The following is a 27,132-nucleotide window of genomic DNA, read 5'->3' on the forward strand; positions in this document are numbered from 1 at the left end:
GTATGGGGGCACAGGTCAGAGGGAGGCTTGGGGATTCTGTCCTGGGGAACGGGGCCGTTGTGAGCGGCTGCCTCGGCCTCAGGACCCATCTGTAACTTGGGGGAGAACAGCCCCGGGCTTCCCAAGCCTCTGGAGCCCCGAACAAGGGGTGCCCAGCGCAGACAGGCACCGGGCAGAGGCACCGGAAGCTCCTTCCAAGTCCCTGTGGGGAAGGGATCTTGTCCTCGCCACCCCCAGCTGCCCCAGAGATCTGGGCTGAGGACAAAGCTGCAGGACTTGTCTGCCCACCTGACCCACCCACATTCCCATTTATACTGTTCCTCTCGCTTCCGCCCGACCCTCCCTCCAATTGGAGTCCTCGCTCTCTCTGGGGTTCCTGCATAAGGGCAGTTTCTGGGCTGCGGGATTCTAGACTATCTGAGGTGAGGGCTCAGGAACCAAACTGCCAGCCCCTTCACTGCACAGGGGGTCGCACAGGGGGTCAGGGCTGGCAGAGCCAGTGTGCCTCTCCAGTCTGGCCCCCGGTAGGGTGAGGGGCAGGCAGTTTTCTGAGGGGTGCCAAGCCCAGGCCTGGCTGCCATGCTCATGCTGGAATGTGAGCCCAGTGGCCCGTCAGCGAAGGGGGAGTGGTCACCGGAGCCTCCCCCGGGACGCCTGGGGCGGGCGGGACACGTAGGGGCAGCAGGCGGTTTTCAACCTATGCAGACCGGTGCCCGTGGAGCGGGCAGCCAGCGAGCCCAGCCATGGCAACCGGGGCGGCCTGGCTGCTGGGGGGACCGTGGCCCCGGCGGCGGGTGCCCAGAGCCGTATGGGCCACAGCGTTGCGGGAGCGGGCCACAGGGCGCCCTGGGGTGAGGGGCAAGGATGCCTGGGCCCTCCTCACCCTCGAATACGTGAGTGGCTGAATTATTCAGGGTTTGCGGCCACTGGCACACGTGGGCAGGCTGGTGGGCGGGAGGCCAGGGCCCAGGGTGATACTCCCTGTGGCCTACTTAGCACAGAGCGTCCCCTTTCTGGTGTCCCCTTTCCTCGCCTGCTTAGGGAGGGGTGTGGGCCAGGCCTGAGAGGCTGGAAAGACAAGGCGCACATGTGTGCTCTCAGTCATGTGGGTCACATGCATGCATGTGTGCCTGGGTGTACCACAGCCAAACAAGGAAAGCGTGTGTGTGTGTGCGTGCGCACGCGCGTGCACCAAGGTCTAAGCAGCTGTGGTATCCGTGGGGTCCCGCGTATGCACATAGTCAGGCACAGTGGAGACCTGCAGCCCAAAGGTGGCATCGGGACTTTTGTCTCCAGACCCCAGGTGTGGCGACAGCCCAGGTGTCCATGCACATGGGAATGTGGACATTGAGAGCATGTGCTTCAGCCAGGCAACACAGGCCTTCATACATGTCAGTAGGCATCTTGCAAGACCCAGGTGTTCATGGGAGTTGTGTGACCTGTAAATGCCTTGCGTGTAGGTCTGTGCGTGTGGGTCTTCGTGTTTGCCCAGCCTGGGCACTGGCATGTGCAGGGGCAGCAGTGGTCCCGTCTCTGCAGACTGGTGCCCGTGGAGTCTTGGTCTTCCTGGAGGCCCCATGCACCAAGATACAGATGTTCAAGTTGTCACTTGGGGTCCAACCTGAAAGGGGTGTCCGCATTGGGAGAGCTCCCGGCAAGGCAGTGGGAGCAGTGCCCACGGGCAGGACTTGGGGCTACACGGGACCACACGGGCAGAGGGCAGCCGTGTGTCCCTGACGGGCTCCACAGCCCCTGGCATTCCAAGACAAGGAGGCCCCCAGGACCCAGCTGGCTGTACTTAGGGCTCCTCCTTCACAACAGGAGCAGGTCCCAGTTGTGTCCACACCAGGGGGCACGCATGGGCCCCTCCCACCGGTGACCAGAGGACTCTCTCTCATAGATGCACTCCATCCGCAACCTGCCGTCCACGCGGTTCCTGGAGCAGCACCGGGAGGACGGTGTGGAGGACATGACGCAGCTCGAGTGAGTGGTTGGATGGCAGTCAGTGAGGGGGCCTCGGGGGGTCGCCACACTCCCAGCTGGAGCACCCCCTCTTACCAGGGGTGCCTCTCATCTCCTGGAACGTGTTCAGAGCCTGTTTTCTCATCTGCAAAGTGAGGGCCATACAGTGTCACAAAAACCAGATGCCAGCACAGCTCTGCCATCAGATGGGCCGGGGCTCAATCCCAGCCCCACCACTTAGCAGCTACAGGACCGTGGGCGAATCACTTCACCGCTCTGTGCCTCAGTTTCTCATCTATAAGACGGGGGTGGGGGTGGGATGGCTATGGTTATGAGTGTGCTGGCACATTGGAGGTGCCCAAAGCGTAAGGGCTGTGCTGGTCCGTATCATTATCCAATTATGATGACTCAGCCCTCAGATCTGCTGCCTAAGAGCGTCGCCAACCCAGTGAGTGAGGTAGGGCCAGGGCTAGTAATCATACCCATTGGACAGATGAAGAAACCGAGGCACAGAGGTTAAGTAACTCCCCAAGGCTTCATGGTTGGTTAGTGTCAGAGATGAGACTTTCTGGCCAAGGCCCTGCACTGGCGGACAGTGGGCCCTGACTGCCCTTCTTCCTGCTTTCCCAGAGACCTCCAGGAGACCACTGTGCTGTCCAACCTCAAGACCAGATTTGAACGGAACCTCATTTACGTGAGTTGTGGGGTGGCTCCGCCCTGGCTCGGGTCTGGCCGGCAGCTGATTCCTTGTCTCCTGGGGCCTGGTGGGTGGTATAGGTGTCTCCTGCTGGGCCCCAGACTAGTGGCCGCTGGCTTCACCTCTGAGGTGTCTGCTATTTGAGCAAAACCGACTAGAGCCTGGGGCCCTGACCTCCAAGGTCCTACGCGTAGATCTTAGAGTGGTGGGTGCCAGGGGCAGCGACCTGGAGACAGGAAGCCCGACGACAAGGCTCCCAGAGTCCTGGAGTCCAAGGCCCGGGTCCCAGGAGGGGCTGCCAAGGGGAAGATGGGAGCAGAGTGGCCGAACGGAGCCCCAGACCACAGCGCAGGCAGCGGGGTCACCAGGAGGCTGGATACCTCAGAGCGCCCTGCACTCCCAGCCCCTGCCTCTCCAGGCGGTGGAGGTTGGGCCTTAGGGCCAGGCGCAGCGCCAGGAGGTAGGCCGCAGCTAACAGCCTCCTTGCAGAACCATGCCTGGGCCTTTGTGCTCGGCCCCTCCCAGCCTCAGCCTGGGACAGTGCTGGGAATCCCACTGCCAGAGCGGAGGACCCATCAAGCTCTTAGAGGGCCCAAGCTTTGAACTCTGAGGTCAGGCAGCCAGACATCTGTCCCCATGGGCACGGATCCAGGCTTCCAGGGGCCGGGAGGGACACAGGGCTGCGAGGAACCACGGGCACTGAGGCCGCTGTCTGCACAGCAGACCTACATCGGCAGCATCCTGGTGTCGGTGAACCCCTACCGGATGTTCGGAATCTACGGGCTGGAGCAGGTGCACCAGTACAGTGGGCGGGCCCTGGGAGAGAACCCCCCGTGAGTACATCCTGGCCTGGGCTCCCGGGTCTCTCTCTGAGCTTGGTGAGTCGGGCTGCCCCTCAGCCGCGGTCAGGGCTGACGGCAGTCGGCAGCTTAGCCCACGCTATTTCCCCCCGAGCCTGGCCATAGCCCTGCTGGGCTGGAGGCCGCTGTGGCTCAGCCCTCGGGGGTGGGGTCAGGGGGCGGATATTTCCTCAAGGATGGGGGGTGGAGCAGGCTTGGCTGGACAGAGATGCGGCCCCACCTGCCCTCTGGGAGGTTTGGAAGCACCCCTTCCCCCTGTCTCTCCAGGCATCTCTTTGCAATTGCAAATCTCGCCTTCGCCAAAATGCTCGATGCCAAACAGAACCAGTGCATAATTATCAGGTGAGCAGCATCATTACCAGGTGAGCAGCAGGCCAGGCTGAGGGTCTTTGTGCATGTGTGGAGGGGACATATGGGGGCTGCTGTGGGGCCGGGGGAGGGGTCACTCGGCTCCTCTGGGCAGCCAGCCCGCCCATGTCCTCTTGTGTCATGGCGGTGGCATGGGAGCCGGGAGAGGCGGGGAGCCGGCTGCAGCTCACTCTGCCCCTTTACCTGGTCAGTGGCGAGAGCGGCTCCGGAAAAACTGAGGCCACGAAGCTGATCCTCCGCTACCTGGCCTCCATAAACCAAAAACGGGGCATCATGCAGCAGGTAAGTCCGCCTGTCTTCCTAGGGTCCTCAGCTAAGCACCCCTTGTGCTCCCCAAAAGATGAGATTTCTTGGCTCCACTTGGAGGTTGGGGAGGCTGAGCCCAGGGTCGCACCCAGAGTTCTCTTAGGACTTGGGGCTCTCTCTCCCCTCCCAGGGAGCACCTGTGGGGGAGCCCTCCTGGGCCTGGCTAGGGTAGAGGCCATGTGGGCAAGGGGAGTCACCCTCCTCCCCCTGCCTGGCCTCACCTTCCTGCTGTGGCTCCTGGTCAGTAGTGAAGAGGCAGGAGAGGCCTGAGTGTGGGGCGGCCGTGGGGGCGGGGCCAGTAGGTGTGGGGGCGCTGAGGAGGCCTGCAGGGTTGGCGGTCTGCTCAGAGTGCAAGTCCTCAAACCGGAGGATGTGGGAGGCTCCTGAGGACCTACTGTGTGCGGGGCCTGAGCGAGGTCTGGGGAGGCAGCAGCAGCAGCACAGACTGACTCATGTTCCCACCTCGTGGGAATGTCATTCCAGTGGAGGAGACAGAAAAATAATACACAGGTGATAAGCGTGGAGAAAGAAGCAGGGAGGAGGCTGGGACTGCGGGGGGGGGGGGGGGGTTATAATTCGGAGTGTGGTAATCAGGGCAGGCCCTAGTGAGAGGAGGGAGTGGGCCCTGAGGGCCCTGAGGGGAGGAGCAGGCAGGCAGAGAAGCAAGTGCAAAGGCCCTGGGGCACGCAGGTCTGGTGTGCTCAGGACAGCATGGCAGCATGGAGCCCAGCTGAGGGAGGGCGGTGGCTCAGGACACAGCGTGGCAGCATGGAGCCCAGCTGAGGGAGGCCGGTGGCTCAGGACACAGCGTGGCAGCATGGAGCCCAGCTGAGGGAGGGCGGTGGCTCAGGACAGCGTGGCAGCATGGAGCCCAGCTGAGGGAGGCCGGTGGCTCAGGACACAGCGTGGCAGCATGGAGCCCAGCTGAGGGAGGGCGGTGGCTCAGGACAGCGTGGCAGCATGGAGCCCAGCTGAGGGAGGCCGGTGTGCTCAGGACACAGCGTGGCAGCATGGAGCCCAGCTGAGGGAGGGCGGTGGCTCAGGACAGCGTGGCAGCATGGAGCCCAGCTGAGGGAGGCCGGTGGCTCAGGACACAGCGTGGCAGCATGGAGCCCAGCTGAGGGAGGGCGGTGGCTCAGGACAGCGTGGCAGCATGGAGCCCAGCTGAGGGAGGCCGGTGTGCTCAGGACACAGCGTGGCAGCATGGAGCCCAGCTGAGGGAGGCCGGTGGCTCAGGACAGCGTGGCAGCATGGAGCCCAGCTGAGGGAGGCCGGTGTGCTCAGGACACAGCGTGGCAGCATGGAGCCCAGCTGAGGGAGGGCGGTGGCTCAGGACAGCGTGGCAGCATGGAGCCCAGCTGAGGGAGGCCGGTGTGCTCAGGACACAGCGTGGCAGCATGGAGCCCAGCTGAGGGAGGCCGGTGGCTCAGGACACAGCGTGGCAGCATGGAGCCCAGCTGAGGGAGGCCGGTGGCTCAGGCCAAGGAAGTAGACCCCAGGGCAGTTCAGAGGCCAGCCGGTGACTTCCTGACTCCCAGACTAAGGGACAGTACAGGCCACAGACAAGGCTGTAATAGAGGGCGCAGCCTAAGGGCCACCCCAGGCATTTGGCCGGAGCCACAGGCAGCACAGGGCTGCCACCAGCTGCTGAGCAGGGCTGCAGACAGAGGGCAATGGTGTTGTGAGGTGTCTGCTGGGCATCCACACAGACGGCAGGGGAGGTGGTGGTGCACCATGAGCCTGGAGCTCTGGGCAAAGGCCCACCAGCTCCGAACCTGACTCTCAGACTCCCTGCCCTGGGCCCATGAAGGTTTCTAAGTGGCCACAGTGACGCAGCCAATGGCAATCTCAGCAGGTGATCTTGGGGGCATCGGGCAGAGGCTGCTCAGCCCTCGGGGTAGCGGGGCCCCTCTGCTGCCTACCTTGGCCTTGGCAGCCCCCCCGCCCCCATCAGCCTGAGTCTCCTGGTGGCTAAGCAGACCTTCCCTCTGTGCTAGGCACGGTTTTCCAAGCCTCTGAGGTTAGACTCCTGGGAGGACTGGCTAGGTAGGCAAACCAGTGTGCACACGATGGCCCTCCTGCGGGAGGGAGATGACTGAGGGGCAGAGGGACTGGGATGGGTCTGGCAGAGTGCTGTCCTGCAGGTTCAGGGCGGATGCTTGAGCGTGGGCATGGCAGGTCTGCGGCTTTCTGTGCTGGCTTGAGTCTGCGAGCGGGACACCTGTGGGCTTACTTCACAGCCACTACTCACCCCTGCCTGTGGCATCGCACAGGCTGGCCTGGGCCCGTTTTAGGCATGGCGGAATCCTGGGTCTTTTTTTTTTCAAGCATCACGTAACTACTTTATTATTTATTTCATTTTATTTTATTTTTTGTAGCTATTTCTGCTTGTGTGTTTTTTAATCTTTATTGTTATGATCTCTCAATTTTTTTTGAGGGGGGAGGCAACCAAAATTTTTGATGGCCTTGTTTTAAAAAAAAACTTTATTGTTGAAAGTAGTACATATGTCCCCCTTTTCCCCCCATTGACCCCCTCCAGCCCACTCCCAGCCCCCACACCGCACCTTCACCACCCTGTGGTCCCTGTCCACGGGTTATGCATATATGCCTACAAAGACTTCGGTTGATTACCTCCCACCATCCACCCTCCCCCCCCCGGCTTCCCTCCGAGATTCCGCACTATGTTCCATGCTTCCCTGTCTCCGGATCCACTCCGTTCATCAGTTTATTTTGTTACTTAGATTCCATATATGAGTGAGATCATGTGATTCTTGTCTTTCTCTGACTGACTTATTTCACTTAGCATGCTACTCTCCAGGTCCCGCCATGCTGTCTCAAAGGGTAGGAGATTCTTCTTTACAGCTGCATAGTATCCCATGGTGTAAATGTACCACAGCTTTTATCCACTCATCTGCTGATGGGCACTTGGGCTGTTTCCAGACCTTAGCTACTGTAAATTGTGCTGCTATGAACACAGGGGTGCATACATTCTTTCTGATTGGTGTCTCAGGTTTCTTATAATATACACTTAGAAATGGGACCACTGGGTCAAATGGCAGTTCCATATTTAATTTTTTGAGGGAACTCCATACTGTTTTCCATAATGGCTGCACCAGCCTGCATTCCCACCAGCAGTGCACTAGGGTTCCCTTTTCTCCACATCCTCGCCAGCACTTGTCGTTTGTTGATTTGTTGATAGTAGCCATTCTGACAGGTGTGAGGTGATACCTCATTATCGTTTTAATTTGCATCTCTCTGATGATCAGTGACTTTGAGTATTTTTTCATGTTTCTTGGCCATCTGTATGTTCTCTTTGGAGAAGTATCTATTTAGGTCCTTTGCCATTTTTTAATTGGATTGTTTGTTTTCCTTCTTTAAGTTGCATGAATTCCTTATATATTTTGGAAATTAACCCTTTATCAGATGTATCATTGCCAAATATGTCTCCCATGCAGTGGGCTTTCTTGTTGTTTTGTTGATGGTTTCTTTTGCTGAGCAGAAGATTTTTATTTTGATGTAGTCCCATTTGTTTATTTTCTCCTTAGTTTTCTTTCCCTAGGATGTATCCATAAACATATTGCTATGAGAGATGTCTGAGATTTTGCTTCCTATGGTTTTTTCTAGGATTTTTATGGTTCCACAACTTACATTTAAGTCTTTCATCCATTTTGAGTTTATTCTTGTGTATGGTGTAAGTTGGTCTAGTTTCCTTTTTTTTTTTTTTGCATGTATCTGCCCAATTTTCCCAACACCATTTATTGAAGAGACTCTCTTGACTCCATTGTATGCTCTTACCTCCTTTGGCAAATATTAATTGAGCATAATGGCTTGGGTCGATTTCTGGGGTCTCTGTTCTGTTCCATTGATCTATATGCCTATTCTTGTGCCAGTACCAGCCTGTTTTGATTACAGTGGCTTTGTAGTATAACTTGATATCTGGTATTGTGATTCCTCCAACTTTGTTCTTCTGTCACAAGATTACTGCAGCTATTCAGGTCTTTTTTGGTTCCATATAAATTTTTGGAGTGTTTGTTCTAGATCTGTGGAATATGCTGTTGGTATTTTAATAGGGATTGCATTGAATCTGCAGGTTGCCTTGGGTAGTATGGATGTTAATTTTAATGATGTTAAGTCTACCAATCCATGAACACGGTATATTCTTGCACTTGTTTATATCTTCCTCTACCTCTTTTTTCAACGTCCTGTAGTTTTCTTGGTACAAGTCTTTTATCTCCTTGGTTAAATTTTTTCCTAAGTATCTTATTTTATTGTTGTTGTTGCAATGGTAAATGGTATTGTTTGTTTAGTTTCTCTTTCTGAGAATTCATTATTGGTGCATAAAAAAGCCATTGGTTTTTGGGTGTTGATTTTGTATCCTGCTACATTGCTTTTATCATGTTGAGATATTCTCCCTCTATTCCCACTTTGCTAAGAGGTTTTTTTAATCAAAAATGGGTGTTGGATTTTGTCAAATGCATTTTCTACATCTATTGATATGATCATATAATTTTTGTCTTTCAATTTGTTTATGTGATTTATCACGTTAATTGATTTGAGAATATTGTACCAGCCTTGCATCCCTGAAATAAATCCCACTTGGTCATGGTGTATGATCTTTTTAATATGTTGCTGGATGTGATTTGCTAATATTTGTTGAGGATTTTAGCATCTATGTCCATCAGGGATATTGGCTTGTAATTCTCTTTCTTTGTAGTGTTTTTATTTGGTTTTGGAATTAGGATAATGCTGGCCTCAGAAAAAGAGTTTGGAAGTGTTCCTTCCTCTTGGATTTTCTGAAATAGTTTGAGGAGTGTAGGTGTTAGTTCTTCTTTGAATGTTTGGTAAAACTCCCCTGTGAAGCTGTCTGAACCCGGGTTTTTGTATGCTGGGAGTTTTTTGATTACTGCTTCTGTTTCATCAGTTATTGCGTATTCAGGTTCTCTGATTCCTCCTGATTCAGTTTTGGGAGATTGTATTTTTCTAGGAATTTGTCCATTTCATCCACATTGTCCAGCTTGTTGGCATAGAGTTGTTCATAGTATTTTCTTACAATCTTTTGTATTTCTGTGGTGTCAGTCATTACTTCTCCACTTTCCTTTCTGATTTTATTTATTTGGGTCCTCTCTGTTTCTTGATGAGTCTGGCTAACAGTTCATCAGTTTTGTTTATCCTTCCAAAGAACCTGGTCTTGGTTTCATTTATTATTATTACTTTTTTAGTCTCTGTCATTTATTTCTGCTCTAATCTTTATTATTTCCTTCCCTCTACTTACTCTGAGCTTTTCTTTTTCTCGTTCTAGTCCTTTAAATTGTAGGGTTAAATAGTTTATTGTAAATTTTTCTTCTTTGTTGAGGTGGGCCTGTAGTGCTATGAACTTCCCTCTCAGGACTGCTTTTGCTGTGTCCCAGAGATTTTGGGTTGTTGTGTGTTCATTTTCATTTGTTTCCAGAAAGCTTTTATTTCTTTCTTGATCTTGTTGATAACCCATTCATTGTTTAATAACATGCTATTTAGCCTCCATGTGTTTGGATGTTTTTACTGTAGTTGATTTTTAATTTTATTCCATTGTGGTCTGAGAAGGTGCTTGATATGATTTCAATCTTCTTGAACTTGTAGAGACTTGTTTTGTGTCCTAACATGTGGACTATCTTTGTGAATGACCCATGTGCACGTGAGAAGAATGTATATTCTGCTGCTTTGGGGTGAAATGTTCTATAAATGTCAATTAAATCCATCTGATCCAGTGTGTTCTTTAGAGTCACTGTTTCCTTGTTAATTTTTTGTCTGGAAGATCTATCCAGTGAAGTAAGAGGGGTGTTAAAGTCCCCTACTATGACTGTATTGTTGTCTGTCTCTCCGTTAAAGTCCTCTAGAAGTTTTGTTTTAATATATTTAGTTGCTCCTATATTGGGTGCATATATGTTTACTAGGGTTCTATCCTCTTGTTGGATCAATACCTTTAGTATTACGTAGTGACCTTTGTTGTCTCTTGTGATGGCCTTCATTTTAAAGTATTTTATCGGATATGATTGCTACTCCAGCTTTTTTAAATTTTCTATTTGCATGGAACATTTTTTCCATCCTTTCACTCTCATCCTGTGTGTGTCTTTTGTTCTGAGGTGGGTCTCTTGTAGACAGCATACAGTTGGGTCATGTTTTTGGATCCATTCAGCTACCCTATGCTTTTTTTAAATTTTATTTTATTTTATTTTATTTTATTTTATTTTATTGCTTAAAGAATTACAAAGAGTATTACATAGGTCTCTTTTTTACCCTATGCTTTTTGATTGGGACATTTAATCCACTTACATTTAGGGTTATTACTGATAGCTAGTTTATTGCTATCTTAATTCTGTATGCCTAGGTTTCTCTCTCTCCTTCTCATTACAGCAGTCCCTTTAGCATTGCTTGTAATGCTGTCTTAGTGGTGATGAACTCCTTTAGTCTTTTTTTTTTTTTTTTTTTTTTGGTCTGGGGAGCTCTTTATTTCACTATTTTGAGTGATAGCCTTGCTGGATATAGTAATCTTGGTTTTAGATTCGTGCTTTCCATTCCCTTCTGGCCTGTAGACTTTCTGATAAGAAATCAGGTGTCAGCATTATCAGAGCTTCTTTGTAGGTAACAGTTTGCTTTTTTCTTGCTGCCTTTATGATTCTCTCTTTGTCTTTAATTTTTGGCATTTTAATTATGATGTGTCTGTTTGGGTTCTTCTTGCTTGGGACTCTCTGTGCCTCCTGAACTTGTGTGACTTTTTCCTTCACCACATTAGGGAAGTTTTCTGCTATTATTTCTTCAAGCATGCAGAATCCAAGGTCTTAACCAATGTCCCCTGTCCTGGCTCCACCCTCCCTTAGTTATGGGTGTCATCCTCAACCAGTCTCCCATTGGACAGCAAGATGGTGCCATGAGCCTCAACCCACAGCTCCCAACAAGCCAGAAAAGATCTCAGGCCCCTCTTGTGGGGCAGGTGTTGCCGTGTGTTCTTACTGGAGCCTGTCATGCTGAGGGTTCACTGGCGGAGGCCTGGGCCACAGGGCTGAGAATATGACATGGAAACCCCACGATGGGGATTGGCCGGACCCTCTGCACCCCAAACCACAGGCACCACCCCACCTGGGGGCTGGACTGATGGCACCACATGGCCAGATGTTTACCCACCTGATTTACCTGTCCTTGCCCCTGGTCGCTGGCCATGTGCCCCAGCCCTGCAGTGGGCACTAGGAACAGAAAAGCAGCTGACCCACCCTCAAGTGCCCTCAGAGAACTCCCAGACTAAGGGGTAGCACAGGTCACAGCTCAGGCGGACCCTGACTCACTGAGCAACCCCAGGCTGGCCTCTGCTCCTCTCTGGGCCTCAGTCTACTCCTCTGTACAGTGGGCACAATATTTCCTAGACTAAGCGGAACTATGGGAGTGACCAGAGGGAGGGACTCACACTTTCCCCACGGAAGCTGAAATTTTAGTGCGGGAGACAAGATACAAAGAAATGAGAGAATTTGCCAGCGGTGCTAAGAGCTACAGAGGGAGAATTCCCGTGCTCAGCGGCAGGAGTGTGCCTGAGTGTTGAGGGCACAGTCAGGAGGGCCAGGTGCTGGGCAGAGCAAGGGAGGGGAGATGAGGCCAGCGAAGGTTGGGCTGTGTAGAGTCTTGGAGATCACTGTGAGGACTTGGCTTTGAGCCTGAGGGAGAAGGTGACCTATGCAGGTTTTCAAACAACCCCTGGAGGGAGCACAGACAGGATCAGGGAGGAGACTCTTCCAGGGACCCAGGTGACCCATGGCTGTGAAGGGACAGGGAGAGGACATCCCAGAACCTTCTGGCCATTAGGCCCAGCAGACACCCACATCTGGAGCTACACTGCAGTCCCCAAGACTAGACCCCTGGGGGGCTCTGGGGTTCATGACTGTACTCTTACCTGGTGGCTCTTCTGGCCGCCACAGGGGCCCAAAGGGTTCTTCCAGCCCCTCTGTGGCCGGAGGCCCTGGTGTTGTGGGGGGAGTGGTGGTCAGTCCTACAGGTGACCTTCTGTTCTTGTTCCTTTCGCCTCCTCCTCCCGACCGACTGCTCCTGAAGATAAAGGTATTTGGAGTGTGTGGGTGTGTGTGTACGTGCTCCAGCCTCTGTGACATGCACCTGGGGGTGTGCATGTGTGTGCACGCGTGTGCGATAGCAGGATTGGTCAGAAGCCGTGTCTCACACCTGTCCTGGCCAGGGCTGCCTCATGGGAGGCCGAGGCTGGGAGGGCGGAGTTGGGGTCTGTGTGTAGGGTCTGGGCCGCGTGAGGTGGGAGCATTGAGGGAGTCTAGGAAGACCCCGGGGTTCTCTAGGGAGCCCACCTCTGGTCGCCCCTCACAAACGGGGTGTTTGGGGAGGTCTGTGTCTGGGAAATCCCTGGGTGGCCCCCACCATGCTCCTCGCTCTAGGCGGCCAGAATAATACCCACCTCTTCTGGGGTCTAGATCCTGGAGGCCACACCCCTCTTGGAGTCCTTCGGTAACGCCAAAACTGTGAGGAATGACAATTCCAGCCGCTTTGGGAAGTTTGTGGAGATCTTTCTGGAAGGGTGAGTGGGACGTGGAGGAGCCCCCAGAGACCCTGCCGTGCACCCCATGTCCTGGCAGAGCCCGCGGAGCCAACAGCGGGCCCGTCGTCCTGCCACTGGCTGCCAGGCTTGAGCTGCGCATGCTCCTCACACAGGGGCGTGATCTCTGGTGCCATAACCTCCCAGTACCTGCTCGAGAAGTCCAGGATTGTGTTTCAGGTGGGCCAGGCCCTCCACGGCCCTTGTGTGCTGGGGCGCGGGACAGGGTGTGTGTGTGTGTGTGTGTGTGTGTGTGTGTGTGTGTGTGTGTGTGTGCGCGCGCGTGTGTGTAGATACTCAGAGCCCGGCACCTGGCCAGGCTGGGTAAAGGGTGAATTAATGAACAAATGCACGTGTATGTGTGAGCATGTGACCGAACGCCCCCCCCCCCGCCCCGCCCTGCAGCTACATTGGCCCTTCCCTGTCCCTGAAGCACGCCAGGCCCGACCCTGCCAGGCCCCTGCACTGACTGCTCCTTCTCCCGGAGTGCCCTCCCCACACCTGTGTGGCCGCCCCACCTCCTCCCGTTTGACAGTGAGCTCCCGGCCCTGCACTGCGCTGTCTCCCAGAGCGCTCCTCACCACCTGACATGTTTTATGTTTTAACCAGTGATTTGCAGAGTATCTGTCTCCCAGCTGGCAGGTGGGTCCATGAGGCCAGGGACTTCTGTCTGCCTTGTCCTCGCTGTGTCCCAGGGCCTGGAGCAGGGCCAGGCGCCCAGCGGGTGCTCAGCCACCCTGGCTAAATGAGCCGTCGGAGGCCTATGTCTGCTCCTGGGACATAGGCATGCGTGGGTGTGTGTGGCCAGCACACAGGCGAGAGCAGCACCTTTCTCTTACGGAATGCTGCCAGGGCCCCTCCCACCACCACCCCCTCCCTGCTCCCAGGCAGAGCCAGGCTGGGCGCTCACTCAGCACGGCCCGGCCCCACCTGCAGGCCTGGGTGTGTGTATTTATATTGGTGGGCACACCTGGGCCTGTCTGTGTGTGGGGGTCGCCTAGGTGGGCGCTCCCCTCTCGGCACTCACACACCCACTCTGCAGGCCAAAAACGAGAGGAACTACCACATCTTCTACGAGCTGCTGGCTGGGCTGCCTGCCCAGCTCCGGCAGGCCTTCAGCCTGCAGGAGGCTGAGACCTACTACTACCTGAACCAGGTGAGCACCAGCAGGCCTCCGAGGCTCCCCAGGCCTGGTCCCCCCTCATTACCCCAGAGGGCTGAAAGAGCCAAGTCGTGGTGCCCTGGTGTCCAGCAAAGATGATGGAGGTTTGGGAGGGCAAGTCTGGATGTGAGGTGTCTCATCATGGCACGTGGACAGGGGTCAATCTAGGGTAGAGGAGGCCTACATGATTCTTCATTGTTCTGGAGACTACAACAGAAATAAGTAGCCTGGAGCTACTATACTTCCCCTCTAGTGCCTCAGTGTTCTCATCTGTAAAATGGGGATAGCACAGTATCACTGCCAGGGACGTGGTGAGGATTAAAGGAAGGAAATGTATGCAAAGCACTTAGCACAGTACCCGCTCAGAGACTCCTGGCCCGTGGGAACGAAAGTGCTGAGTGCCATGTTGCAGGTGCAGACAGAGCAGGGACAGTCAGGGCTCCTGGCGCCACCCAGCATCCCTGACCCCTGGCCCTGCCCTCGCCTAGGGTGGGAACTGTGAGATCTCGGGGAAGAGCGATGCAGATGACTTCCGCCGGCTCCTCGCTGCCATGGAGGTGCTGGGCTTCAGCGGGGAGGACCAGGACAGCATCTTCCGCATCCTGGCCTCCATCCTGCACCTGGGCAACGTCTACTTTGAGAAGTATGAGGTGAGAGGAGGTCCCAGCCGCCATCCCGGCTCCCTTGGGCACAGGAGTCTTTCCTAGGAGTGCTCTGGGGAGACAGAACGCGTCTATATCTGCCTTTCAGGCGGCACCAACACACACCAATCGCTCTTTTCCCCTACACTTTGAGGTTGTTTGTCTTTTTATTATTATTTTAATAGATTTTTATTGACTTTAGAGAGAGGAAGGGAGAGGGATAGAAACATCAATGATGAGAATCATTGATCAGCTGCCTCCTGCACGCCCCCTACGGGGGATCGAGCCTGCAACCCGGGCCTGTGCCCTGATCAGGAATCAAACAGTAACCTCCGGGTTCATAGGTCGATGCTCAACCACTGAGCCACAGCGGCCAGACCGTCTTTTTATTATTGATGTATGTATGACGTACATATGTTAAGGAAATAAGCCTTTGTCTTTGATGTGAATTGTAAATATGTCTTCCGGTTTATCATACATATTTTGACTTTATTTACAGGAATCTTGGTGTTTGGTTTTGTTTTTCGTGGTTGTTGTTTGTTTGCTTTGGCATTTCAGATTTTTAAAATTATTTTCAGGAATTTCATCTTTTCTTGTATAAATTTTAGAGGTTTTTTTTTTAATCATTTTTAAAGAGAGTTGTCTCTCTTAAATTATAAGTTTCGCCCATACTTTTTTCAAGATCCTTTATGGCTTTCACAGTTTGTTTTTTTAACGTTTAAATTTTGATCCATCAGGAATTTATCTTAGTAAGGTATGAGGCAGGCATCCAATTTCTTTTTTTTCCCCAGGCAATTACTTAATTATACTAACTCTATCACTTGAAAAGTAAATATTTGTCATATACTAACTTCCTACGTGTATTTATGCCGAATTCCAGACCTCCTATTGTGCTTCATTAATCTGCTTACAAGCTACATGTCTGTTACCTGTTTTAATTATCGTAACTTTGAAATACGTTTAACCATCTCCTAGGTCCCCCTGCACTCCTATTTCAGAATTTTCCTGGCTCTTCTAGCTTGTTTATGTTTTTTTATATGAATTTTAAAATCTACTTGTTTAGCTCAAAATACAGTCCTGTGGGTGTTTTACACAGACAGACGCACAGGAGGTGGCCTCGGTGGTGAGCGCCCGGGAGATCCAGGCCGTGGCCGAGCTGCTGCAGATCTCCCCTGAGGGGCTCCAGAAGGCCATCACCTTCAAAGTGACCGTGAGTCTCGGGCCTGGGGGTCTGTCCAAGCCTCCGCCGCTTTGTGCCCCCTCTGTGGGCCCTCTCTCCCCTTCCCTCTCCTCCCTGTCCATCCCTCCTCTGAGCCAGGCCTGGAGGGGTTAGCCTCAGGCCCCACAGGCATTGGACGCCCAGTCTCCAGGCCTTAGCATTGGCTGTTTCCTCTGCCCGGAGGCCCAGCACAGCTGTCCACCTCCAGGGAGCTAGCTGTTCCTGACCCCTGGCCGAGCTGGTGCCTCCTCTGGCCTCCCTCAGCCCCTGGCCCTCCTTCCCCTCCCAAGGCTGGTCTTGCTGCATCATGTTTGCTTATGTCTCTGCCTCTCCCACTGGACCAGCAGCCCCCACCCCGACCAGCACAGCCAGGCGGGGGGGGGGGGGGGGGGGGCGAGGGCCTTATGTTTCAACCTCTGGCCTACTGTCGACCTCAGACCAGTCACTCCATTTCCATTCCCCACCCAACCCCCAATCCTCGGAGGACTTCCTGGAGGTGGTGGCCAGCCAGCTGTCGCTCAGGGGCCATGTTCCTCCCTAGGAGACAATTCGAGAGAAGATCTTCACCCCCCTGACGGTGGAGAGTGCCGTGGATGCCAGGTGAGGCTGCACCCTCCCTCCCTGAGCCTCCCGGTGGCTAGGTCCCCACGGTGCCCACCCCCTCACCATCTCTGCTCCAGGGATGCCATCGCCAAGGTCTTGTATGCGCTGCTGTTCGGGTGGCTCATCACCAGGGTCAACGCGCTGGTATCCCCCCAGCAGGACGCACTGTCCATCGCCATCTTGGACATCTATGGCTTCGAGGTGGGGCTCCTGAGCGGGTGAGCGGGGGGCATAAGGTTTCATGTCTCACCTCTGCCTAGAGCACAGCCATTCTTCGTTCAGGGCCCCTTATCTTCTACCATGTCCTTCCCTCACCCGCAGGCCTGTGGGTGCCAGGCTGTGAGCTGGGCAACATAGGGACCCTGGAAAGGACCAGACCTGGGCTCTGCCCTTGGAGGCACTGGGTGGGCATGGGGGACAGAAATCGGCAAACCCATGTGGTCAGAGCCGTAACAGTCAGCCTGGCCTGGTGGAGCCAGAGGAAACCTTAGCGGGCAGGGGCCAGGGCGGTCTCCCTCGAAGGGGAGACATGCTGAGCTCTCTCCTCAGGAACCAGGGAGGCGGGGGAGTGGCCCGCGGTGTGGGGGCCTGGGTCTGGGGAGTGAAGGCATCTGCAGGGGCGGGAGGGGCGCCGCTGTGCTGAGTGCACAGTGCGGGGGTTGGGGTGAGACAGGCGAGACCCTAGAAAGAAGCGTGCTGGCGAACACTCACGCAGCACCTGTTGTGTGCCAGCGGCTGTTCCAAGTGCGTCACGTCTACCGATCACTTAACCCTTACCACCGCCTTATGACGTGGGCTTGTCATGATCCTTGTCTTACAGACAGAAACTGAGCTACAGGGGGCTTGTCCAAGGCACATGGTTAGAAAGATTGGAGCCTCGAAGAAGGTTCCAAAGCCTGGGCCTTTATTTCTTTAAATAATTTCATTGATTTCAGAGAGGAAGGGAGAGGGGGAGAGAGAGAGAAACACCAACGATGAGAGAGAATCATTGACCAGCTGCCTCCTGCACGCCCCCCACTGGGGATCAAGGCCACAACCTGGGCATGTGCCCCTGACCACAGTCGAACCCAGGACCCTTTAGTTGGCAGGCTGACGCTCTATCCACTGGCCCACACTGGCCAGGGTGCAGAGCCTGGGCCTTTAACCACAGCCGAGCTGCCTCTCACTGGGCCCAGCCTGCCAGGCGTCCTTCCGCCTGTGCACAGCGGCAGCCACAGAGCGTGCTGAGCAGGGCCTGTGGTCAGGCTCCCACGTCCTGAAGCTGCGACCACAGAAGGCAGGGAGGGCACTGCGCCTGAGCTGGGGGGGGTGGTGGCGGGGGGGCCTGGGAGGGGACAGGTGGGCTGAGGCCCTCACCACCTGCCTCACAGGACCTGAGCTTCAACAGTTTCGAGCAGCTGTGCATCAACTATGCGAACGAGAACCTTCAGTACCTTTTCAACAAGATCATCTTCCAGGAGGAGCAGGTGTGCGGGGCTCGGTCGGACCCCCCATCCTCACGGGCCCTGGGCCTCCTCAGTGACCGCAGGACATGCTGGCTCGTTACGGGCAAGTCGGAGGTTGTCAGAGACCAAGTGGAGGGAAAGGCACGGGCAGCTTCACCAGCGCACGAGAGGCCCGTGTTCTTGAGGGGAAGGTGTTGGGGGGAAGAGCCCGCTCGGGGGTCCTCTTCACCCTCCACAGAGCTGTCCTAGGTGGAGGGAGGAGAAGGCCCAGCAGTGGTTCATGTGGCCCTGCCAGGAAGTGAGCTCCCTGTGCTAGGAGGCGTGCAAGCAGAGGTGCCCCAGGCCAGGCCCTGTCGGATGGATTCATCCGGGGAGACAGTCGGGGGCCTGGGCAGGAGTAGGAGCTGAGCCCTGCTGCCCGCAGGAGGAGTACCTCCGCGAACAGATCGACTGGCGGGAGGTGGCCTTCGCTGACAATCAGCCCTGCATCAACCTCATCTCGCTGAAGCCCTACGGCATCCTGCGCATCCTGGATGACCAGTGCTGCTTTCCCCAGGTGAGCCCTGGGCGCCGCGTGGGCTGTCAGGCTGCTCCACGCCTCTGAGCCTCATGTCCTCATCAGGCCTGAGCCCTACATTCCTCTCTGCTCTGGCCTGGGATGGGGCTCAGGACAGCCAACCTGCCATTCACAACCTGGATAGGGGGCTGCAGGTGTCCACTCGAGGGGCTACACCAGCCATGGGAATCATAGAAGGCTTCATGGAGGAGGTGACCTTGGGGTTGGGCCTCACATACTGACTGGAAAACACAAGGGTGGGCTGGCAGTGGGACAAGAGAGTGCAAAGTCAGCTGGGCTGGAGGGGCGGCAGCTGGGAGCTAACCAGACACACCTGTCTGCAGAGATCCCCTCCGGCCTCCCGCCCTGGGCAGTGCGCGGCTGTGACTTGTTCCTCCTCCCCAGTGATCACTGCAGATCAGTCAGGGCTGGAGAATCTGCCACTAGGCCAGGAACAGGGTGCCCGCCCCCTGCTCCCCCACTGAACCCTACCTGCCCCCAGGCCACAGACCACACATTTCTGCAAAAGTGCCATTACCACCATGGCGCCAACCCGCTCTACTCCAAACCCAAGATGCCATTGCCCGAGTTCACCATCAAGCACTACGCAGGCAAAGTCACCTACCAGGTGAGACCCCAGGCAGCCCTCATGGCCTCCAGCACCCCAGGGCCCTGATGTTGGAGGCACAGAAGCTCAGCCTGGGCTCCAGACACTCCCACCCGATTCCAGTTCTGGCCCTGCTGACCCTCGGCTGTGTAATCTTGGGCCAATCACTGTACCTCTTGGAGCCTCAGTTTCCTCACCTGGAAAATGGGGATAAAAACAGTGTCCATCTCACGGTGTGAGAAGCCTAGGGCTCGGGTGGGCTTGATGAAGAGCAGCTATTATCAGTAACAAGGTCACCAGGGCAACTCTCATTGCTCTTAGCTCGGGCACATTCCTGCCCTGGCATTGTCTTGGGCCAAGATTCCAAGCCTCTGTCCCCATCTGGGCCGCATTTCCCTCAGCTGCAGGACGCGCACAGGACAGCGTCCTCCACTGAGGATGGGGCCAAGACCGGGGCTAGTCATGCGAAGGGCGCCAGTCCTGGGAGTGGGGAGGGTTGTGGGGACAGGAGGGGTGGGGACCACTGCCGGGGGAGGGTCCAGTCCCTTCCAGGACAGACAGGGAGACAGTGGGCTGGAGGTGCAGGGCCAGGGTCACCCGAGGGCTGCAGCGAGGAAGGAAGAAGATGGTAGTAGGCGGCTGACACACCCAGGCTGCGTGGGGGAAGGACTCCAGCCCCAGCTGCCCGGCCATCCCCCTTCCCAGGTGCACAAGTTCCTGGACAAGAACCATGACCAGGTGCGTCAGGACGTGCTGGACCTATTTGTTCGGAGCCGGACACGGGTGAGCAAGCCTCCCTCCCCGGCCCTGGCCCTGCCCCAGAGCACCCAGCCCACAGCCAGGCCATTGTCCGCCAAGGAAAGGGGAGGTGCCCTAGTTCCATCCCAGCCCTAACCCCACACCCATCCAGCCTTGCCTTGCTCTGTACTTTCTCCCGTTCCTGGCCCCGCCCCGTAAAGGGCTATGCCCCTGGCTGGCCCCCAGGTCTCTCCCCTGCCTCATCCCGGTCAGCCCGCCCAGCCTGGGCCCATCCCCACCTCCATCTGCCTGATGAGTGGTTCTCCCATCCGTATTCTCTGGGACTCCATTTCCTCATCTGTCAAATGGGCACCCTCCTCCTGCGGTCATCCTAGGGTTCACGACCATGCGCCCAGTGGGTGCCCATGTGTCCCCCAGAAAAAGAAGCCAGCTGACCCCGGGGCTGGTCCCTTGGGTTAGTTTTCTGGTGCTTCTTGGTCTGGAGACTTGACTCCTTTTGTTCCCTGGCTTTCTCTCTCCCTCTTCGTTTCTCTCCTTGTCTGTCTCTTGGTTCCTACCTCTCCCTCTTGGTGCTTTGACTACTGCCCTGGCTGGTGCCCATGCCTGCCCAGGTGGTGGCCCGCCTCTTCTCCAGCCATGCCCCCCAGGCTGCCCCTCAGCGCCTGGGCAAGAGCAGCTCCATCACCCGTCTCCACAAGGCCCACACCGTGGCAGCCAAGTTCCAACAGTCGCTCCTGGATCTGATCGAAAAGATGGAGAGGTGGGCGTGGCCGGTGGGCGGGACCCTCCGACCCTGGGGATGGGCACTTCCTTCTCCGGGGCCTCACGCTGCCGCCCCTGCCCTTGACCAGGTGTAACCCCTTGTTCGTGCGCTGCCTGAAGCCCAATCACAAGAAGGTGCGTGCGGCCGAGGCCTCGGGAGCAGCCCTCTCCCCGCGCTCTGGCGCGGCCCGCCCACCGCGGCAACTTGGTGCTGCCAGTGCCCTTGCACATGGCGGGTCCTCCCCACAGGAGCCAGGCCTCTTTGAGGCAGATGTGGTCATGGCGCAGCTGCGCTACTCCGGGCTGCTGGAGACCGTGCGGATCCGCAAGGAGGGCTTCCCGGTGCGGCTGCCTTTCCAGGCGTTCGTCGACAGGTAGCCCAGGCGCCGCCGTGGCTCCACAGGCCCCGGCAGAGCAGGGCTTGCCGTGCACAGCTGCGCGGGTTGTGCACAGGCCACATGCCAGCTGTTGTCTGGCATGGGTGTTGGTCGTTGTGCAGTTTTTCACAGTTTCACTGTGTTGATTCCAAAGAGAAACATTTTTAATCGTGATTATGACAAGCTTCCAGCAGATGGCAGTAAGGGGTCTTGTTCTGCTGAATCCCTTTCCACAGTCCTGGCACCTAGAGTTGGGAGGGAGTGCCCTCTGACTGGAAGACACTGAGGGGAGCCCCCGCGGTGGGCCTCCTGGAGGCGGTGGGGTGGTGAGGGCAGCCTGGCGGGCGGCTGGGGCAGCAGGTCCCCAGCCCCAGCTGTATTTGGGCCCTGCAGGTACCGCTGTCTAGTGTCCCTTGAGCACAACCTGCCAGCCAGTGGGGACATGTGTGTGTCCGTGCTGAGCCGCCTGTGCACAGTCATGCCAAACATGTACCGCGTTGGCGTCAGCAAGGTGAGTCCCCCCCACACGCAGTCCCTGGAGGGCTCAGGCTCAGGGCCTTCAGGACCGACCCGTGGGCTCAGGACTGTCCCCAAGGCAGTCCAGTGGAGCTGGGTGAACGGAATGCCAACCCCACTCCGGACCTTGCTCAGGCCGCTCCCGCTGCCTAATGCGCCCTCAGCTTGCTCCCATCTCTCCAAACCCAACCCCTCCGCTGCCCTGGCTGTTCGGTCTCCATGGACTTCCGGAGAGGGAGGGCCTGAGGCCAGTCGCTGCCCTGCCGGCTCAGCACCCGCCTCCTCGGCCCAGCTCTTCCTTAAGGAGCACCTCCACCAGCTCCTGGAGAGCATGCGGGAGCACGTCCGGAACCTGGCAGCCCTCACCCTGCAGCGCTGCCTGCGCGGCTTCTTCATCCAGCGCCGTTTCCGCTCCTTACGCTGCAAGATCATCCTGCTGCAAAGCCGAGCCCGAGGCTACCTGGCCAGGTGCAGCCACTAGGCAGGACTAGGGAGCCCTAGACGAGGCTTGGGAGAGGCTCTGCCTGAACTTAGGTGGTCAGCTCCCTGTTCCTGGAGGTATGCAAGCTGAGAGTGGGAGCCTCTGCTGGAAGGATGATCAGATTCAGTGTTTCTGCTTTTGGATGCCCTTCCGTCCCACCCGCTGGCCCTTGTAACTCGTGGGTGGGAATCCATCCAGCCAAGAAGGACCCCACCCTGCATCTCAGGGACCCTGGGATTCCAACCTAACGGGATCTATGTGCTCCAAGTGGTTGGATCCGGGCTCGGACCTTAGCCACGTCCTTGCCCCCACTGAGCTCCTTTCCTTAGAGCCAAAGGGCCCCAGAGTGAAGTGTGCACCAAGGCCAGGCTGGCACAGGTATCTCTGCCCCTGGTTTATCCATGACCCCTCCCCCCCCACCACCGCGACACTCCTTTCCTCCCTACCCGCAGGCAGCGGTATCAGCAGATGAGAAAGAGTCTGGTGAAGTTCCGGTCCTTAGTGAACACATACGTGAGCCACCGGCGCCACCTCAAGGTGCAGGCCTTCCCCTGGCCCTTCTCCCGGAGCCAGGCCTGTCCTGTCTGGGTCCAGGGAGTGGCAGAGATGGGGAGGGGCACTTAGCTCCCAGGAGGGTTCGAATCCCCGCTCTGCCACTCACTAGCTGTGTGGCCTCGGCCCCTCTCCAGCCTGACCTCCCATCTTCCCCTGAGGCTGCAGAGGGTGAAATGAATATTGCACTGACAGGTGTCCGGGTGCTGGGCTCACTGTGGGTCTTCAGTAATTGGGTCCGATTAGAATTTTGCACCTGGACCAGCACTGAGTACGGTTTGCTCGTACCTTGATGCCAATCTTGGCCTGTTGTCACATAAACCAACACCAGACAAATGTAACGCCGAGCACCCAAGAACTGCACGGCTGTTCCTGAAGGTTCTGTGGGTGACGAGCCGCCCGCCTTTCCCAGGATCACTCCTCTGCCCTTTGCCTTTGCTCTCTCTTTCTTCCTTGCCTTCCTGTTTCTCTGGCCACCCCTCTGCCTCCCTCCATCTGTGAGGTGCAGTCGCCTCCAGAAATCAGGCCAGCTGACCCCTTGCTTCCCTGCTGGCCGCCCTGTGTGAGCTGGCTCGGCCTGCCAGGGCCCCTGCCCGCCATTCCCTGCCCTGACCACCTGCTCTCCTGCAGCTGAGGGCAGAGCGGAGGCTCCGGGTGGAGGAGGTGCGGCTACGGGAGCAGGAGGTGGGTGCGGGGTCTGGGTGGCAGCAGGGACAGGAGGGGAGGACGGCGGGGCGGGGGGGGTATGGCAGGCCCTCCCCTCACCACGCTGTCCCTCCAGGAGCTGAGCAAGCGGGAGGTGGTAGCTGTGGGACACCTGGAGGTGCCAGCAGAGCTGGCTGGGCTCTTGCGAGCAGTGGCAGGTACACAGGTGCTGCAGGTGTGGTGGGAGTGGGCACAGGTGGGCAAGGGAGCCAGGCACCTCGTGCCTTCTCTCCACAGGCCTTAGGCCAGCCCAGATGCCCCGGGTGGCCCCCGTCCGGACTCCCCGGCTCCAGGCTGAGCCCCGTGTCACACTGCCCCTGGACATCAACAACTACCCCATGGCCAAGTTTGTCCGGTGCCACTTCAAGGTAAGGGCTGGCAGGGGCCCAAGCAGCCCAGCCAATGGGCACAGATCAGTTAGAATTGACGCTGTCCACAGCTCGGGCAGTTCCTGTCCGGGCCCTGAGGGTCGGGTACGAGCTCCCCCTACAGCTGCTGGGTCAGGAGCAGCCTGGGGCCCACGGAGGCCTGGAGGGGAGGCCCCAGGGGCTTGGGAAGCAGCCGTTTGCCAGCCAGTCTGGAAAGATGTCAGAAATGTAACAGTCAGTGGAGCCACAGCTCGTCATCCCTGCTTTAACTTTCTGTCCCTCAGAAAGGGCCTAGATGGGGCTGAGACTGTCTCTACCACCGACTCACTGAGGGCTGGCGTCTGCCCCCTCCAAGCCTCAGTCTCCCCATCTACACACTGGGGGCAGGGGATTTGTGCTCTCACCTGGCACAGAGCAGTGGACCCAGATGTGCGGTCAGTGCTGGCTCTGTGCCATGTGTCTGCTGTGCCCCCAGGAGCCTGCCTTCGGGATGCTGACGGTGCCCCTGAGGATGCCCCTCACTGGGCTGCCCGTAGAGCACCACGCGGAAGCCGTGAGCATCTTCAAGCTGGTAGGGGCCTGCCCGGGCCGCCTTGGAGTCCGTGGCTCCTGCGCTTGCGGCCGGCCAGGGGGCTCTCATCCTCCTGACCCATGCACGAGCCAAAGCCCCGGCCACGCCCCTTCCTTGGAGGAGTTCTGTCAGGTCTGGCCACCTCTGCATGGAGCTCTGGGGACTGGGCTTTTCTGCTCCCAGCCTCGTCCCGGCAGCAGGACGTTCCCAGGGACAACGCGGACAGATCCGGGTTCTCTCCTCAAGGGCTCCCTAGGCTGAGAGAGGAGGCACGGCACACCTGGCTAGTGCCCGCCAGGGTGCACAGGGCGGCACGGCGGCTGGCAGGCCAGGCGGGGCTGAGAGCTTGCTGGAGGAGGGGCATTGAGCTAGAGTCAGAGGAGGAGTCAGGCTCTCCCAGCCCGGGCTGTGGAGGAGGCACAGGGAGGAGAGGAAATCCATGTGGTCAGAACAGAGAACCCATCCGGAGAGCAAAGGCAAGAGGGGTCTGGAGCTCAGATTTATCCCAAGGCGATGGAGCGAGGAGTACGCCTCCATGGGGGGGATGTGGCTGGATATGTGGCCCCTGGAGTCTGAAGGGGGTTGGGGGCCAGGGGTGCTGGGCGGGGATGGGAGCTATAGAAGGTTCATGAGCAGGAGAGAAAGCCAGCGTGGATGTTGGATCCTGACTTTTTCCCAGGGCTGGAGTGAACTGCCGGGTCATTTGGTGTAGGGTAGAGCTATTATATTGTAGTGGGGGACTTTTACATGGACGGGCACGGGAAGGACGTGTGAGGGATGCATGGGGGTGGGAACCCGGCAGGAGCAACGTTCCGAGGCCCAGGAGTCTGTCTGTGGCGCAGGTCCTGCGTTTCATGGGTGACCCCCACCTGCACGGTGCCCAGGAGCACGTCTTCGGGAACTACATTGTGCAGAAGGGGCTGGCAGTGCCCGAACTCCGGGACGAGATCCTGGCCCAACTGGCCAACCAGGTGTGGCGCAACTCCAGGACCCACAATGCCGAGCGGGGCTGGCTCTTGCTGGCTGCCTGCCTCAGCGGCTTTGCACCTTCCTCGCGCCTCAACAAGTACCTGCTCAAGTGAGTGGGTCGGGTGGGGCTGGGCGGGCAGGGACGCTGGCACCGGCCGGGGTGCGATGGTAAAGGTCAGGCCAGGCGTGAGGTCTCTGTGCGTGGAAGCTGGACTTACTGTGCAGCGTAGGAGTCAAGTGAGATTGGATAAAGGACTTCCCGGGCACGGTGGGTGGCAAAACCAGGGTGTGGGGAATTGGAATGGAGGCGTGGACCTCTCATGTCATCGGGATGTAGTGAGGAGGTTGGACGTGTAGGCTCTGACAGTCTGTGTTCAAGTCCCAGCTCAGCCATATCAGAGCTGAGTGACCTGGGCAAGCTGCTTTATCTCGCTGATCCTCGGTGTCTTCCGTGTAAAATGAGGATGACGAGAGCAGGACTCACAGGCTCTGTGAGGACACACGTGGAGTGCTTAGGACAGGGGAGCGCGGTGAGTGCTGTGTGAGGACAGACCCGCCAGCCCCCGGAGGAGGAGGGCCAGTGTCACCCACCGGGGCGTCGGGGTCATTGGCAGGGAAAGGCGCTCAGTGCGGGATAAGTCACGGCTCCTCTCTGAACCTCTTCCCTCACCCATAAATTAGGGGTGGTAACCGGACCGCCTTCCGAGTGGCTGTGAGCTCAGAGTGTACAGAGGTGCACAGGCCACGTGCGGGGGGGGCGGCTCACTGCTCAGCCGTGTGGCAATGGGACAGGGCCACTGCCTGTCCAGGGCTTCCTGTGGGCACAGCTCTAGGTTCTTTCTTGTGGCCACTGTGGACCCGCTCCCCCGCGGCTCCTGGCCAGGCACCCCAGCGGTTGGGAGTGGAGCCAGGCATGCGGAATGCCTGCGGCCAGCAGGAGTCGGCTCGGGGGTCCTGGGCCAGGTTGAAACCTCACAGCCGTCTCAGGATGGGCGAGAGCCTGGCAGCAGGCCCAGGGCGGGTGCAGCTGGGGTCCGGGTGAAATGGGGAGCGCCCCTTGGAGTGCCTTTCCTGCCCACAGAGTGCTGCAGACCCCACCCTGTCAGTGACATGTCGCTCTGACAAGCTTAGGTGGGCCGTCCTGGGACCTCTTCGGCCGTGTAACTGCTGGTTTGAAATGCTTTGGGGCTAGCCTGGTACCCTTCTTTTTCAGCCTAGCCTGGGAGCTCTGGGGGAGCCTGGCCTTCTCATTCTCACCTTAAAGCTCTGGGCCAGCCTGGGCCTCCCTTAAACTGGCTGTGGAGTCTTCCCCGACCGGGGCTAGCCTCAGCTCCTCTCATCCTGGCTCTCACTCTCACAGGTTTGTGTCTGATTACGGGCGGAATGGCTTCCAGGCCGTGTGTCAGCATCGCCTCATGCAGGCCATGGGCCGGGCCCAGCAGCAAGGCCCTGGGGCTGCCCGCACCTTCCCTCCGACCCAGCTCGAGTGGACAGCAGCACAGGAGAAGGCCAGCATGGCTTTGGATGTGGGCTGCTTCAACGGTGAGCTGCCCTCCCTGCCCCGCTGCCTTCCCTCCTTCAGGCCTCTGCCCTGGGCCAGGAGAAGCCGGGGAGGGGTGCCTGCTGGGCGTGGCCCTGGAAGGAGGTCTTGGTGCGCATGTGGGAGAGGAGCGGGGCAGAAGATGCAGACCCAGGACCCTGGGCAAGAGTGAGAGGCCTGTGCGCAGGCAGCAGGCAGGAAGCAGCAGAGCGGGGCCAGCTGCCGACCTCCCAGGCTGAGCTGCGCCTGCTCTTGTCCAGGCGACCAGTTCTCCTGCCCGGTACACTCCTGGAGCACGGGGGAGGAGCTGGCCGGAGACATCCTGAGGCACAGGTCAGCTCCTGCATGCCCTGCCCAGCTCACCAGTGCACCTGGGAAGCGGGGAGGGAGGGGCAGGAGGCCAGATTCTCCAACCCCCTGGGTACTCCCCCCCCCCAGGCATGCTGGGGTCCGCTCCTATCCCGGAGTCTTCCCAAGTGGTACCTCTTGGCTTCGTCCCTCCTTCATGTCCCTTCATTCGCTGT

General features: G+C 57.3%; 1 protein-coding gene across 1 annotated transcript in view; it reads left to right on the plus strand.

Moving 5' to 3' along the window:
• Positions 1–27,132, plus strand: part of MYO15A (myosin XVA) — a 55,830-nt gene that overhangs the window by 4,532 nt on the left and 24,166 nt on the right. Inside the window, exons 2-31 of the mRNA XM_059668401.1 lie at positions 1,901–1,983; positions 2,593–2,656; positions 3,383–3,492; positions 3,787–3,861; positions 4,080–4,170; positions 12,268–12,273; positions 12,654–12,757; positions 12,892–12,955; positions 13,818–13,931; positions 14,426–14,587; positions 15,675–15,788; positions 16,339–16,397; positions 16,478–16,601; positions 17,771–17,866; positions 18,270–18,401; positions 18,904–19,029; positions 19,714–19,791; positions 20,379–20,527; positions 20,619–20,664; positions 20,779–20,903; positions 21,300–21,417; positions 21,715–21,890; positions 22,356–22,440; positions 23,086–23,139; positions 23,237–23,318; positions 23,398–23,528; positions 24,004–24,099; positions 24,942–25,177; positions 26,429–26,610; positions 26,869–26,941. Of these exons, the coding sequence (XP_059524384.1) occupies positions 1,901–1,983; positions 2,593–2,656; positions 3,383–3,492; positions 3,787–3,861; positions 4,080–4,170; positions 12,268–12,273; positions 12,654–12,757; positions 12,892–12,955; positions 13,818–13,931; positions 14,426–14,587; positions 15,675–15,788; positions 16,339–16,397; positions 16,478–16,601; positions 17,771–17,866; positions 18,270–18,401; positions 18,904–19,029; positions 19,714–19,791; positions 20,379–20,527; positions 20,619–20,664; positions 20,779–20,903; positions 21,300–21,417; positions 21,715–21,890; positions 22,356–22,440; positions 23,086–23,139; positions 23,237–23,318; positions 23,398–23,528; positions 24,004–24,099; positions 24,942–25,177; positions 26,429–26,610; positions 26,869–26,941 (3,155 nt within the window). The remainder of the gene's footprint in view (positions 1–1,900; positions 1,984–2,592; positions 2,657–3,382; positions 3,493–3,786; positions 3,862–4,079; positions 4,171–12,267; positions 12,274–12,653; positions 12,758–12,891; positions 12,956–13,817; positions 13,932–14,425; positions 14,588–15,674; positions 15,789–16,338; positions 16,398–16,477; positions 16,602–17,770; positions 17,867–18,269; positions 18,402–18,903; positions 19,030–19,713; positions 19,792–20,378; positions 20,528–20,618; positions 20,665–20,778; positions 20,904–21,299; positions 21,418–21,714; positions 21,891–22,355; positions 22,441–23,085; positions 23,140–23,236; positions 23,319–23,397; positions 23,529–24,003; positions 24,100–24,941; positions 25,178–26,428; positions 26,611–26,868; positions 26,942–27,132) is intronic.

This window comes from Myotis daubentonii, chromosome 16, assembly GCF_963259705.1.
Source record: "Myotis daubentonii chromosome 16, mMyoDau2.1, whole genome shotgun sequence".
NCBI lineage: Eukaryota > Metazoa > Chordata > Mammalia > Chiroptera > Vespertilionidae > Myotis > Myotis daubentonii.